Source organism: Atractosteus spatula, chromosome 19, assembly GCF_055471065.1.
Source record: "Atractosteus spatula isolate fAtrSpa1 chromosome 19, fAtrSpa1.hap1, whole genome shotgun sequence".
NCBI classification, from domain to species: domain Eukaryota; kingdom Metazoa; phylum Chordata; class Actinopteri; order Semionotiformes; family Lepisosteidae; genus Atractosteus; species Atractosteus spatula.
In genome coordinates this window covers 9,661,679-9,676,501 of record NC_142724.1, presented here as the reverse complement: position 1 = coordinate 9,676,501, position 14,823 = coordinate 9,661,679, and the positions used below count along the sequence as shown (strand labels likewise).

At 42.0% G+C, this 14,823-nt stretch overlaps 1 protein-coding gene across 2 annotated transcripts in view; it reads right to left on the bottom strand.

Moving 5' to 3' along the window:
* elmo2 (engulfment and cell motility 2) overlaps positions 1–14,823 on the bottom strand; it is a 70,812-nt gene that overhangs the window by 40,877 nt on the left and 15,112 nt on the right. For both annotated transcript variants that reach the window (XM_088937124.1, XM_088937123.1), the window contains exons 2-3: positions 4,134–4,235; positions 749–789 (exon numbers count right to left, since the gene is read on the bottom strand). In XM_088937124.1, coding sequence (XP_088793250.1) covers positions 749–789; positions 4,134–4,211 — 119 coding nt within the window. In that variant the 5' untranslated portion in view covers positions 4,212–4,235. The remainder of the gene's footprint in view (positions 1–748; positions 790–4,133; positions 4,236–14,823) is intronic.

Sequence of the window (14,823 nt, the reverse complement as noted above, 5' to 3'; positions counted from 1 at the left end):
GTCTCCTAATGACGATGCCCACTCTCAGACTAGCACACTCTGGACTACAGGCCCAAGGTTTTCCTCTATGCTATGAAAATATTTCCATTTGGAGCGGTGGCACTGTGGCTAAGGATCTGCACCTGTGCCTGGAAGGTTGCCAGTTCAAATCCCGCAGCTGGCAAAGAAATCCTACCCCTTTGGGCCCCTGAGCAATGCCCTTAACCCCAGCTGCTCCAGGGGCACCGTATAAATGGCTGACCCTGCGCTCTGACCCCAAGCTTTTCTCTCCCTGTATGGAGAGCAAACTGGGGTATGTGAAAAGACAAATTCCTAATGCATGAAATTGTAAATGGCTAATAAAGTGATCTTATCTTATTAAATACAGCGTGTCAGTCGCAAAAGACCGAGAAAAAAGTCATAGCACAGAGACCTGCACTTATTTCAGTATTTATCACAAGACAAAAATGAAGAGAAAAGTAAGGAGAGGACCAAGGACACGAAAAACAACCGCTCACACAATGCTGTTGAAAAAATCCCCAGCAACAGTATTTTAGTAAAAGTACAGCCAGATCAGCCAACTCTTTTAACTCTGTACCCACTGACATGTTTAACAAACCACTTTGGTTAATAATAATTAATAATTGAAGAGTCCCTGTAGGAAGCTTAAATGCTCCTGTTTGATTTTTGGACAGAAGGAAACCATTTTTTTTGTTGTCGTTGTTGTGGTGGCAGAAAATTCCTTGTGACGATATGTTGAGGTCCTTACCCGTCACACACCTCCCGGATGATGGAGGAGAGAGGCTTCTTCTGCAAAAACAAACAGACTGGGTGAGTTTCAGATGCCCCACCTCCTCTCCTGCAGCCCCAGCTGGTTCGAGAAACAGAAGGAGACTCGATATATTGAAATGAAAGGTTCACATTCTCCGAAATGTAAAATTCTGAATTCATAATTTGAGGTTTTTTATACAACTGTGTGGCAAATCTTTTGTGAAAGCCCGTTATGTACAGTACTTTTATGTATATGTACACATTCTAAACACAGACCGACCCCCTCCTCCAAAACAATATTGAGCTCCTCCACAAAAAGTGGAACGACATGGTGTTGCACAATGTTGGCACCCATGGATTCAAAGCCATCCTTCTTAATAACCATCCGCCTCAATCTCTGTATTGATTCGCAAAGTCATGATGCAGATGTTTGTTGTTGGGTCTGTCTGTTTTGAGCTTGGAGATGTACAACATTCACGTTAATATGGTAGGGTCCAGTAGGCATATTACATTTTTCACAAATATGTCTTGATTTGATAAATTCTTGTTCGTAAGATTAACAACATCAGAATGAAAGTCTCATCAAGCTCATCTTAACTGCCTGCGATTAACATCAAACCTTAACAATAATATCCAGCCTTAAAGTGTTTAGAGGTTTGCTACAACACGTTACAAGCATACTACAGTATATATAATGTGTGTACATGTTATGACAAGTAACCGTACATGTAAATATTCAAAGATATGTTTATACTTGGCATTTTTACCTTTAGACAATGAGTTAAGGCAATAAAAAGGCAAAACCGATTTTTAAAAATGTTAAAAATGTTATGACAAGTTAAAAATGTTAAAAAAGTTCAACTGAGAGATATTATATTACAATTGTTTAATTTACTAGTAAAAGCTCAATAAGAATTTTGAAGATTACTTCTGTTACCAAGTTCCAAAAATGTTATTACTGGAATTGCTTTGGAATCTTACTTTAGAATTTGGCCCAGTGAAGAGCACACAGGTAGATTGAATTAAGTTCCACCCCAAATGAAGTGGTTGACAGACTGAAGAACTCAATGTTTTCAGTCTTCAACACAGAACTCCAAAGTATTCAAAGTTCCTCAAGTGCAAATTCAGAGTGAGACACACCAGAGGCCACATGTGGAAACTACAGAAAAGTGAAACTGGAATTAAGGACAGAAGGTATTTTCACACAGAAAGCTTGTGGGTGTCTGGAATAAACTACCCAGCCATGTTGTCAGAAGGAATACCCTGGCTTCTTTCAAGACACAGTTGGCCAAGATCCACAGAACAATTACATAATAAGAAGCAGATAAGAGAGATGGGACAAATAGCCTTGTCTTGTTTGGAATCTTTATATGTTCTGTCCATCACAGTGGTGGTGCTATGCTGCTCCAGTGTAGTGAGTTTACCTTGAACTGAATGAAAAGGTAGGAAGGAGAGGGGAGGCTGAGAGACAGAGCGATGAACAGGGTGAATGTAAAGGGAGTGAGGCTGACATCAGAACTAGGGGAGAAACTGAGAGTTACAGAGAACGTCCAAGAAGAGGAGATTCGACAGACCGAATGTGGGAGGAAGGAAAAGAAAGAACAGGGTCAGCTCAGAGAGAGGGAAGAGGCGTCAATATATACACATGTGTGGCTGTTTCTCTTTTACACGCTGTTTGTGTTCTTCGTCCATGGCTGTGAAAGAGGTGAGGCGGAGGGCAGAGTGTGCTAGCAGTCTGTCTGTGTGTGTGTGTGTTTCAGGGAGGGGGAGACCTGTGTTGTGTTTCTGTGTGGAGCGGCTTGCACGTTTTCTGCGAGCTGCACTGTTTCTGTGACCATCTGTACTCTATTCGTCACCATATCGGTGTGTTGAGGTTGGGTGGGAAGCCTTGGGGTTTTTGTGTTCTGAGATTTTGTTTCAGTTATGTGAAATCCGAAACTGCCCCTCATCTTCTTTCTGCATACTCCTCACTTGTTACTCTACTAGGCTCGCTGCTGTGTTTCCCTGCAATGTGCCAGGTGCCCCTTCTCACACTGCAGGGCACACAGTGACCGCAGGAGAGGCAGTGTGGGTGGAAAGACTCATGCAGTGCCAGCAGAGTACCCAGTCCAGAGACCCTAACCCACCAAACTACAACAGTGAGCTGTGTGTCACCATCTGGGGAATCCTGGTATCAGTCAGCTAACGATACAGCCCAGACCTGACTCACTAACATCTGGACTACAGGACTACATCCACTGTCAGTGGGCTTCATGCATTCATTAACTGTGAGCATGGAAATGTTCACATTTGCTTCTATATGTATTTTTTAATACCGACTGCCCCTTGAATTAGAATTTTACTGTGAATTTAATTCTGTCGTCAGTTGCAGGTACCTAGATTATTCAATTGCAATTTGGGGTTCTGCGTTTCCTCAGTCATTACATTTAAAAATCTCAGTGTCACTAGAGTTTGTTCTTGCTTTTGAGAATACGTGAGAGTTCTGGGAAACCTCTGGGTGACAGCGAGGGGAAATAAAAGCATAAAGATGCTATGAATTTCTATTAATTATACCACACAGGTTTTTTGAATATTGCTATTTCAATTTGTTTGTTGCCCAGTTTGTGCTAGCCTTATTTTCTTTTTATTCAATATGTTTTACTTTATCTAAATAATTGTCTCTTATACCAACACACAATGTGAATGCTGTAGATTGTACCTGTACAAAATGTTAAAGCTCAGGTCCTCTAACAAATAAAAACTAACATTTTATCGGTTTATCGATTTATCGCATGGAAACATTGTCTCAGCGAAAGACAGAAGAAGTACGCTCTGTGAATAAGGAAGGAACTTAGCAATGTAATGTGCTTGTTAAGAGCAGATCACACTTTTACTGTACCTGGCCTCACAATAATAAAATCTGAAAGCACTTTACCAAAAGGCTGAACACTGAAGTTCAGGGAGTCGGGGGCAGGAAACAGACTTTAACCTCCACAAAGGCTTCAGCCTTTAAATGGCAGGGAGGGGGATATTCGGGACACTGGGACAAATTGTTAACAAGTCCCCAAATGACATAACAATAGGCTAATAATCCCCATCCATGAACTGGCTTCATAGCTGGTGTGTGGTGAGTGTACTGGCGCACTCTGGCTGCCGTCACATCATCCAGCTGGGGCTGCACACTAGTAGTGGGTGCTGGTGGTGGTAGTGGGATTCCCCATTACCTATAAAGTGCTTTGAGTGGAGTGTCCAGAAAAGTGCTATATAAGTGTAAGGAATTATTATTATTAAATGAGAACCAGCTCTGTATTTTCTGATCATGGCCTTGTGAGCCTTGTGCGCAGGAAGTGATTCAGCCCAGCAGTCCCTACTCGTCGGTGGCAGGACTGGTGCCACTGACCCACCTGGTCAATCTCAATGAGCTGGGCGTTGGCACCAGGCCACTCGATGGCCACCTTCACGATGTCGGCCGGAGGAGGCATTGCCAAGGTGCTGCTCACACCACGCTGCAGGACAGAGAGACAGAGAGAGAGAGAGACGCGCGTTACTGATGACGTCTTCATCACTCCCTCGCTGAGCTGCCAGCCGCACCACTGCCACAGACGAGACATGCCGAAGTACAGGGAAGAGGAACGGATCAGGCCCCACAGGGAAAGGCAGATGGCAGGAATGGTTGGCAGTCCTGGAAAGTTGTCTGTCCATATTTTCTAGGAGGGAGCCTCCGGTCTCCACTCATTCCACAGCAGCAGGACAATGAGCAGGACGCAGTCTTGTGCGTGGGGACCGAGCTCACAGAGGTGGCAGGAATGTCCAGAGACCCAGCTGAGGCCCTGGCTTGTCCTGGGCCTTTCTGGCTTCATCTAGTTCAGGAGAGGACAGGCTCTGTCTTACAACTAGAGAGACATCCACTAAATTTCCAGTCACACTAAGCCAAAATATGATCCTGGTACCTCATGATAGGATACACGATGCCTCAACAGGGTTTGCAATTTACAGTATAATTGGCAGGTGTGTTGAAGTATTTTAATACAAATCTATTTTTACACCTGATTTTCCCTAAAAAAGACAAGTTACTGAACAACATCTGTGAGGAAGCCAGTTCAAGAGTAAACCAGTCCAATATAAGACTTTCTTTTTTATTCTGATCCATTCTGATTTTTTAAATGCAGTTAACTCAGCAGAACTGTTCAATTTCCCCAATGAATTTCTGCATTCACTGCTCAAACACACTTTGTGTGGCCATCTGTGCCAGACCCTGTATGATAGGCATCAAAGTCTCAATCAAACTACAAAGTGAAGACAAAAAATGCACCTGATGTTATCAGCACGTAAGCCTCTGTTATCACTAAATGGATTTGTTTGAGGCTGTGCTGTCCAAGGAGATACAAATTCAGCAGTACTGCTGCATTATAAGCTCAGCAAACTAAAATTGTTACCTTATGCAACATAGGACATTTACATACACTAACTGAAATAAAAACACTCTTACGCACAAAAAACACACATGCACCCATAGATGTCTGGGTGATCCTGAGATCAGTCTATCATCAGATACACCTCCAACCCATCCTGAGATATTAATGTCCTTTCCAGCTGCTGCAGAATTCCTGTGGTTAAAGGCTAAACTTTATTTCCTCCCTAAGGAAAACCAACCCATAATCTGTGCCAGCCCTGTTCCTGCCCTGCACTTCCAGCATGTTTCAGTAAAAGCTTTAAGAGCCATGTTACCTGAGGGTTTGCTTATATCTGGGATTTAGTGCTTCCAGCGCTTGTCTTCAATAATTGTTTAAGATGGATTGTCACTGCCGTTTCACCCCCATCAATTTAATCCTGACAATGTTTTAGCAATTTCATGCCACAGCAGGAGTTTTTAAACTGGGAAAAGACAGGCCTGCAAACTTTTACACTCAGCATTTGATGATTCAATTGAAAAGAGAGTAGGAGTTTAAATATTGGTTACAGAACATACACAATAAATACCAATCGTCTCTCTAACCCTCACAAATTGTACAAGCTGTATTGTGTATTGACTCATTTTACACTGCCTAGCAATCTGGAAGGTATCCCTCTAGAGCTGTTCAACCAGTAAAGGTGCTTGGTTTAAATGCAGGTTTAGCCCTGTAGTCCAGACACCTCCAGTTTAAACCTGGGTTACATCATAAGCTTAGCATGGCTGCATCAGGGGACTCACACGGTTGAGTACAACTGGCCAAGCACTACCAGCAGTGGGTGGACGAGAACTGGCCAACTGCTCTTGGATTACCACTACCAGCGACCGCTGGTCCTGATAGCAGCCTCTGAGCTTGCAGTGTCCTCAGAGAGGAGAAGCCCACTTTAACTGTTGCTGCCTGTCCCCTGCGGCTCTGTGGAGCTTACCGGCTCCAAAACAGTGAATGGCCTGACCATGGTCCCATCAAAACATCAAGGAGATACTACAGACATCTCCTTGTTCCCAGTGGCAAATCCTAACTGGGAGGGCATATAACACAAAATGTACACTTACCGGTTTAAAACCCAACCTAACACACTGAACAAGACAGTATGCAAGCAGTGAACTTGCAGGGAGGCAATCAATATTAACTCTATAATCAACTAAAGCATTATTCAGTGTTTGCTCTGCATTCCAAATGCTAAAGGGCCAAGTGGACAGGTCTTCAAACCTCATTAAAAAAAGAAAATATTGGATTATTGCCACAAAACTGCAAAAATCAATGGTATCAATCTGAAAACAATATATGAGAAAAAAGATCTCAATATACAGTATACAGTATATACACACAGATTCCCTACCATATACCCAGGCTTTATCCTAGCACATTCTGTAGGATCTGATGCACACAATTCAAGCAGGAGCGTAATTTGGTGGTAGAAATTCTATAGGGAAACTAGACAATAGCTATAAATTTAGATATAAAAGGGATTTTCCCTCTTTAACTACAAACAGTGCAGGACTGTACAATGTACATTATTGTACTTTCTGTTCTTACTAGTATTTTGTTCATGTTTCCTTGTACACACAGCCTATCATGTTTTGATAACTTGATCAGGAAGGCTGTCTTGGTTAACAGTGTGACATACAGTATTCTACTAAGAAATCACTAATGATAACAAACGTTATCAAAGTTAAACTAGATGTTTAGATTATGTTGCAACTGTAAAGTGTACAAACACTGCACTTTAAGAAAATACTGAAAAAATACTACCTTTGTAGTGCTGTGCTCTTGTCTGACCTATACAGCATCTCAAAGAGATAAAAGTAACAGTGTGGGCAGGAGCTGGGGGTTATAGGAATACTTAAGAAAGCCAAAGAAACTCAAAGACTGATAGTCTTAACAGTTGTTGGGGCTGAAGAGTTAAATACAGGGGAGATCCTAAGAGTCCACCAGCACTGGCTGTTCAGATCTGGCCATAATAAACTGTGATGTGCCAGACAGAGTAGGACGGACAAAATTAATGTTAGTGAGTGGGTGATGAGAGACTGTGTTTGTGAGTGTGTGGCTTGCTGCCCTTTGCAGATCCTTTGTGTTTGGTTTAGTACGCCCAGCTGCATGACTTTTTGGATTGTGTGCGCTTGTATACATGTGTTTTTGTACCATACCATTTTTTAGCCTACATTGCATATCAGTAGAAACTCGCATGCCTGCGCAGACATGAGCTGGAATCTCTATCGAAGTTTCAATCTGGATGGCGCTGCCTGTACTGGAATGCTAATCAGGTCTAGGCTGTGTCCTCCACAGCTCTCAAACTGTAAAAAAGCTGTCATGCAATAAATTTAAAGTACGATATATTTTACTACAAATATTATATAGTATGTCTATATTGCAATACAAATCCAAACTACTAAAGAGCTAGTCTAGCATACACAGAATACCACGTAATCCTGAAATAATCTCTACAACATTAAAAACACAACCATCCCAGCACTTTCTACTTGCACTGATGGAAGGTTCTATCGTGCAGAAGGCCTCCACTTGCAGCAGAGCCTGGGCTCCATGACCTAGATATCACTGATTTGAACCCCGGGCAGCAAGATGGTGATTCCTAACAGTGGATGTATAAAAGGAAAACCTTCCATTGCTAAACACAATGCCCTAAGGCAATGGCTTCTCTGTTTACAAAGGATTGTAACGGTTATTATTGACTTTTCAGCAACTTTTTGTTTTTTGCTTTTGGTGTCTTGTTGCACTTGGCAGTGGGAGTGGGAGGTGGCGATAATAAAGCCACAGGTTAAAAAAAGTCCACCAGCTACATAAGGTGTTAGCAAACACACGTTTCTCAGTGTGTACTTACTGTAGATGTGGTTGAGCAATGCAGAGCACCTCTCATGAGTAGCCACTGCAGGTATTAACATTGAAACAACGTACTAAATGCACAAGCGTGGGTCTCTGTATATGCATGCATGTCATTGCAGACTACAGAAGTCTGGTAAGGGTTTCAGTACAGAACTGTCACAATGGTTTCTCCCCAACTGTGAAAACTGAAGTACTGTAGTTGATCAAACACATCAGTGCACAGGCAAATACAGTATATCACTTGGGCACAGGGCAACCTTGCCTGTTATCTTTTACTGATAGAAGCTGAAAACACAAAACAAATGAATCATTTTTACATGCATTCAATAATTATTCTTGCATTACAAAGTGGCATGCCAAAGACTGCTGATTATCCTTTAGAGAAGAAAAGAACTCCACTCTAATGTAGCAGCAAAAGACAAAGAATGATTGAGGAATGAAAAGTTCAAGACTATGACCTTCCTGCCAGCAGGAGCTTGCTGACATCTGGCTATAAATGTCTGCAATAATGATGAGCTCTTTTATTTGCACAAACATATATACTTTACGTGCACATACTGTACACACACACACCCCTCAGGTACAAAGCTATAAAACAGATCAGAGACAGCCTTGCTCAAAATATATATTTATAAACATACTATCAATATATAAATTTTTAAATATTCACACCCTATATTTGAAATGAATTCGCTAAAAATCTTTACCACTTCTGAGACAAAAAAAAGTCGTATCAGTCACATAATTATAGAGGAACAAACTATTACACTTACTGTTTCACTGAATAACACTGCTGGAGGCAGAGGCTGTCAACACTCACGTCTACAACAGTTTATATATAATTTTGTTTTTGTGCTTTTGATGGTACAACCGAGAACCGAAAAGCACTTGTGTGAGCGGGGAAAACTGAGGAGGATTATACTATAAAAAAAGAAGACGCCGACTTGTTTAAAAAGCACAGCATGTTCAGACTTTCAAGGACTGGAGGTTTTCAAAAGCCTCAATCTCCTCCAGCTTCTTTTGTGCTGCGACTCAAAGCACATAGACGTGGCCACCCCCCCTCTGCAGAGAGAAAGAGTGAAGCGGCCCCCACACCAGCACAGGCACCAGTTTCTTCTCCAGGCACAGCTCAGCCCCGGCACCAGTGCTGCCAGAAATCAGCTGGGCCACTGCATTCTCCAACTCCACTCCAGCTGCGTCAAGAGTTAAAAGCGTTATTTCAATCACCATCAACAGCTATTCGGCTGGTGTTTTACTTCTGATCTGCTCTGTTCTGGGGGTACATGCAACTCTGGCATTTTTTCTGCTCAAATCTCTTATTTGCATTTCAAAGTTGACATTACATCAGGAACAGTCTTGTGAAAAAAGTCCAGAAGAGGTTGATTCAAGGACATGTCTTGGGGACATAAATCAATGTGACACAATGCTCTGATATTACTAATGCAAACTCGTGGTCTAGAGTGTTCCCCTGATATACTTCCCCCATATCACATTAACACATTCAGCCCTGAATTTGTTACTGAAAATTGACACAATGCTCTTTGTTATGGTTTGAAAAGCTTTATAGCTTATGGCGCAGAATAACACTGTTGAGTTTAATCTTCTTAGTTTAACAGGAACACAGTGGAAATCCTACTTTCCCATCTTGTCAAACTAACTAAAAAAATCTCCTTTTTTTGTGCAAAAGCTTACTTACAATAAATGTGTATAGGAAATAAGGCTCTTTTCCATGTGCTCATGTTAAGGAGCCCCTGGTCTTTATCTCAGCGCCATCATCCATGCAAAAATTCACAATCAGATGCCCACCTATTGATATGATCATGATGAACGGATGATAAAACTTCATTTTAAACTACTGTAAAAGTCCTTTTTAAATGATAAAAATGATGCAGCCAAAATAGTCCATATAAAAAAGGATCCAAACTGTCCTGCTGCATACTGCCGGATCTGAGTAGTCAGTTTGTCTGTGAGCTGGTACTTGCATTAGGCCCCTGTGCTGTTAACCTGCAGAGTATAAGTAATGCGATTGTATAATTCACTGTACATCACCTCACCAGTCAGCTGAAGAAATAATTGAGATTACCCCTGTACGGTTATATACAGTAAGTCAAGGCTATTGTGCACAGTAACTACATACTGTCACTCTCATCAAAAGCAAGGTCAGGCTCTTGATCTTGCTGGCTCATGGCGTTTTGCAGCCAGGCGACAGACAGAGCACATTAAAACAATATTAGTCGTTACAGATGTTAACGCAATCGCCACCCCACCCAGGCTCAGTCCTCGGTGTGTGTGGGGGAGGGGGGAGGAGTGGGGTCTCCCAGAACGGGGCTTGTTCTGGGAAACAACTGCACCCTGACATCTGCCAAACGAACAATGTCTGGACTCTGCCCAACAGACTTCAGAAAAGGGCTATGTTCCCAGAATGTGCTTGTCTCTGGGGGCCCCAGCCGGGCTGGAGCAGCACAGTCTGGAGTTCTTGAAAACCTTCTCTGGGATCTCCTGATTTTGTGCGACTGCTTTTGTTGTTGTTGTTGTTAACGCTTCCCTTCTCTCTGGTTTTTTGGGGAAATGCCGAGCTCAAGATGGACCAGCTTTCGGCTCAGAAGACTCACCGCCACTCCAGAGAAGCCAGAACGCAAGCAGTCCCCATGTCACTGACGATCTGGCTTGCGCGTGTCCACTAATTTTTAAAGGAAAGGTCTGTATTTACAGGTTTAAAAACACCAGCCAGACGATCAGTGATATCACACTGGACACACACTGTTTTTCTCCTTTACAATCAACCAATTCTTTTTCTAAAAACAAAGGAACTGTAATTAACTGCTGTGAGTGCCCAGACAACACCCCACCCCTGTCCTGGGGTCACTTAAGTCTAATCTGGAGTTTCACTATGACCCACACCGGACTGTGAGTCAATCAGTCTTCATTCAAACCTGCAGCCTCCAGACTTTATGATTCACTGAAGACCGAGAGGCTGCTGCTAAACTGCACACTGCACCTGTGTCCAGTCCACAGTGCTCATCCCCTGGTCCATACGATCATATTATCTCACAGGGCCACAGGCAGAGAATCCCATTTATAGAGGTATGTCACTCTGCTGGTTGCCTTCCGTGTCCAGACTTCTGTGTGGAATCTGTATGTCCTCTAGTCTCCACATCTGTGTACTTTTCTCCAGGTTCTCCACTTTCCTCCCATCCTCCAGGGACAAGGTGGTTGACCCCTTTAATTTGTCCCTGTGACTGTGTGTGTGTGATGCGGGTCATGCCTCGTGCCCTGTGTGCGCTACCTCAGGCTTCTAGAAGATGAAGCAGCAATGAATAATGTATAGTTATTAATGACTTGTATCTAATACAAAGAAATACGCATTAATCAAAATGAAGGTCCAGGGGTCTAGCATTATGGAATCTTCCCCTAAAGGGAAATACTAAATGTATTTCCAGCAAGCAAGAAAAAAGAGGAAATTACTGAATTAATATATCCTGCTATTATGTGGCCACGGTTATGCATCAAAGACTTTTGAATAAGGTTGGGAAAAGGCTTAATGGCGATCTTCTATAACGCAAACAGAAATGTTCAGTGATCAAGCCAGGATTCCAGGGGTAGGAAAAAGGCATCAATTAAAAAGCACACAGCTGGGATGGCTGCTCTGTGTCAATAAATCAGACGTTTGCTGAAAAGAAGAGACAGGAAGGGGCAGGAAACTGAGTTAAGGTCCAAACTGACACATAATGACACTGGAACACAGGCAGGGAAATTCTTGCAAACGGGAGCAGAACCTTTCACACTCTGAAAAGCCCTTATACAATCACAGCCACCAGCAGCATTTGGCAGGCCCACCACCTGGATTCATCAAGCACTTAGAAATGAAAATCCTTAATGATTAATTTCCTGGAAGATCTGCATTGTCCTTTACATTCATTTACACTTGAAATGACTAAAATACAGATTAGCGCTGCTTATGTTATTAGCACATTTCTTTTGCAGAATTACGACTGAAAGATGGCACCTTCCACAGCTACAGCATGTGACATTATGGAGGTAGTGGGCTGGAATTTCTCATCCAGAAGGAGGACTGCCACCTACTGGTCCACAAACGTCACTACAGTCTACAAACAGTGTCTTTGGAGCTCCCTAAATCACTTCACACGCTCAGCTATGCTTAGATTCTGAAGAGTGTTGAAGGCAGTACAGTTGTCAGCACACTGCAGTTCCTGTTCCTCGGCCTGGACACATATTTTCAGTAGCACTGCAATAATAGAACCTATATATGTACAGTGTCTCTGTGTCCCACAGTATGATCTACAAGCCTTTTTGCAACACCTTTAGAATGGAATGGTAGATATTTTGGCTAATAAAGCATAAACTACACGCAGTGTATAGAGAGAAGCTAATTAGCCTTCAAGTTCATTAACAATTTAATCCAGTTTTAGGTTCTGGATATTTCAAACCAGAGGGCTTTTATTAGAATGAAATGCTAAATTCCTTACATCCATTTTCTAACCACTTCTCCCAGTTCGGGGTCAATTCAGAGGGAGCCAGTACCTATCTTGGCAAGCAGCGGGCGCAAAGCAGGGTACACCCTGGACAGGTTGCCAGTCCATCACAGGTCAGACGCAGACACAAACGCACACAGACACACAGCAAGGACAATTTCCCAGAAGCTAATGAACCACCAATGAGTCTCTGGACTGTGGGACAAAACAGGAGCACTGAGAAGAAACCCGTGTGAATACAAAGAGAACATACAAACTCCACACAGACAGCTCCCCGGGCCACGGTGCATCACTTTATTACACGTGGGGTTAAAATAATGTAACATCGCTTTCTGTCATATCCAGAATTCTGTGCTCTCTTTTCAACCCATCTCCAAACAAGAGATGCCAGAAGTCGCCACTAAGTCGGTCAGAAGTGAACTGTAATAATAAACAAGCTCTTATTGGCTCTGTTTAGTGAGCAAGTACTGCTGTTCCATGATGCCTCAGCTACAAAAAAATGTTTCCAATTATAGATGATGTGTGACTTAATTGTTACATAAAATTAGATTTTTAGTGCCTTTAAAGAAAACGCAAGATTAAATGTGCCAGCTATTTTTTTGTCCATTTTGCTAACTTATTAGCAAGCTTATAATGCTTCTAATAATAACAAGTTTGCATTCTTTCAACAAAGACATTCTTTTTATTGTCAAATTTAAGCTACATCGGTTTCAAAATGAAAGACTTTGCTTTGGATTATGAACAATTCAATCCTGATACAGAGGTGAATTCAAACATCACATTTGATCCAGGCTGAAGATGGACAGAAAACACAATGCAGAATTTTGGTAGGTACTGTACAATCTGAACAATACTTTACAACCTGCAAAACCTGAAATGGGTCCAGCAGCCAAAAAAAGAGAGTCCCATTTGCTTCTACTGAGTAGAACAGCTTATGTAAGAACAAAGATCTGACGTTGTGAGAAAAAGCAGAAGATAGAGACGTCTTTAACAGATGGGAATGGAGCTCCCACTGTTGTTGATGAACTGCGTCTCTGCATGCCGTCTGAGTGACAATAGTGCGATTGTTTGTAGAGAATTTCATAGCGAGTGCTTTTACCATTTGAGGACTGCAACCGTACTTCAGTGGTAACGATAACTATACTGTGTTCTCAGTACTGACATCTCCAGGGCCTGTTCAAACATCCATCCCAGCTAAAAATGACATAACAATTAGAATGCTGAAGATTCGTGACATATTAAGATATATTTAGTTACAGTATCCAATGCATATACTGCTTTTTGGTTCAGTATATGAGTTTATCGCTCTTTTTGTTACTTTTATCCATCCATCCATTTTCTAATCGCTTAATCCAATTAAGATTCACAGGGAAGCTGTAGCCTATCCCGAGCCAGCAACCGCTGCAAAGTAGGATATAGCCTGGACAAGACAAAGCACACACAGACACAAACACTCACACCTGGGGCCAGGTTTACCAGAGGTCAATTAGCCAGTTAGTCTCTGGACTGTGGGAGGAAACCGGAGCACCCAGAGGAAACTCACACAAACATGGGGAGGACATCCAAACTCCATACAGATAGCACCCCAGGAGTTGAAAGCAGAGCCCCAGCAATGCTAACCACTGCTCCACTGTCAACCCTCTTCTCCTTCTTAAATTCCATCTGTTTATAGTCGGCCATGTATTGTGCACAATACTAAGACCTTGTTCAAATGATTTCTTCAATTCACAGCCTTGACTGGTCCGATGTGCCAACCCTTCTCACAACTATAAAGCCGACACATGATTATAACATATTAGAAAGACAAAGAATGACTGAAAAGGAATATTGTAATAAGCAGTTCTTCGTATAAGAACAGAAAAAGAATGATGGAACATGGACAAAAGTGTCTCAGGAAGGGGATGAAGAAAAAAATGTAGATGATGAAAGGAAAATGCCTCACTATAATGCACTAACTAGATAATTCACTCTGCTATATATCGAAAAAGAAATTAACAACATGGCTAAGGATGAGGAAAGAAAGTTCTATGTTAGTTTGTGTAGCATAGAATAGCATAGTATAGCATAGAAGAGGCACTCAAGAAATCTGCAGGTCCTGAAGGAATTCTACCAATTGTACAAAGTGAAACAAAAGATGTTATTCATAGGAACAAGTAATCGGTTTATTCCATGCTGAAAAGTGAAAAAAGAAAACAACTTTTCGGCTGTGGAGCCTTCTTCGGGTGTAAGGTGTTGTACAGTATATGTATATAGTATATGATGTCAATTCATATACTATTAAAAAAAATTCAAGCCCGGGCCGAGCTCAA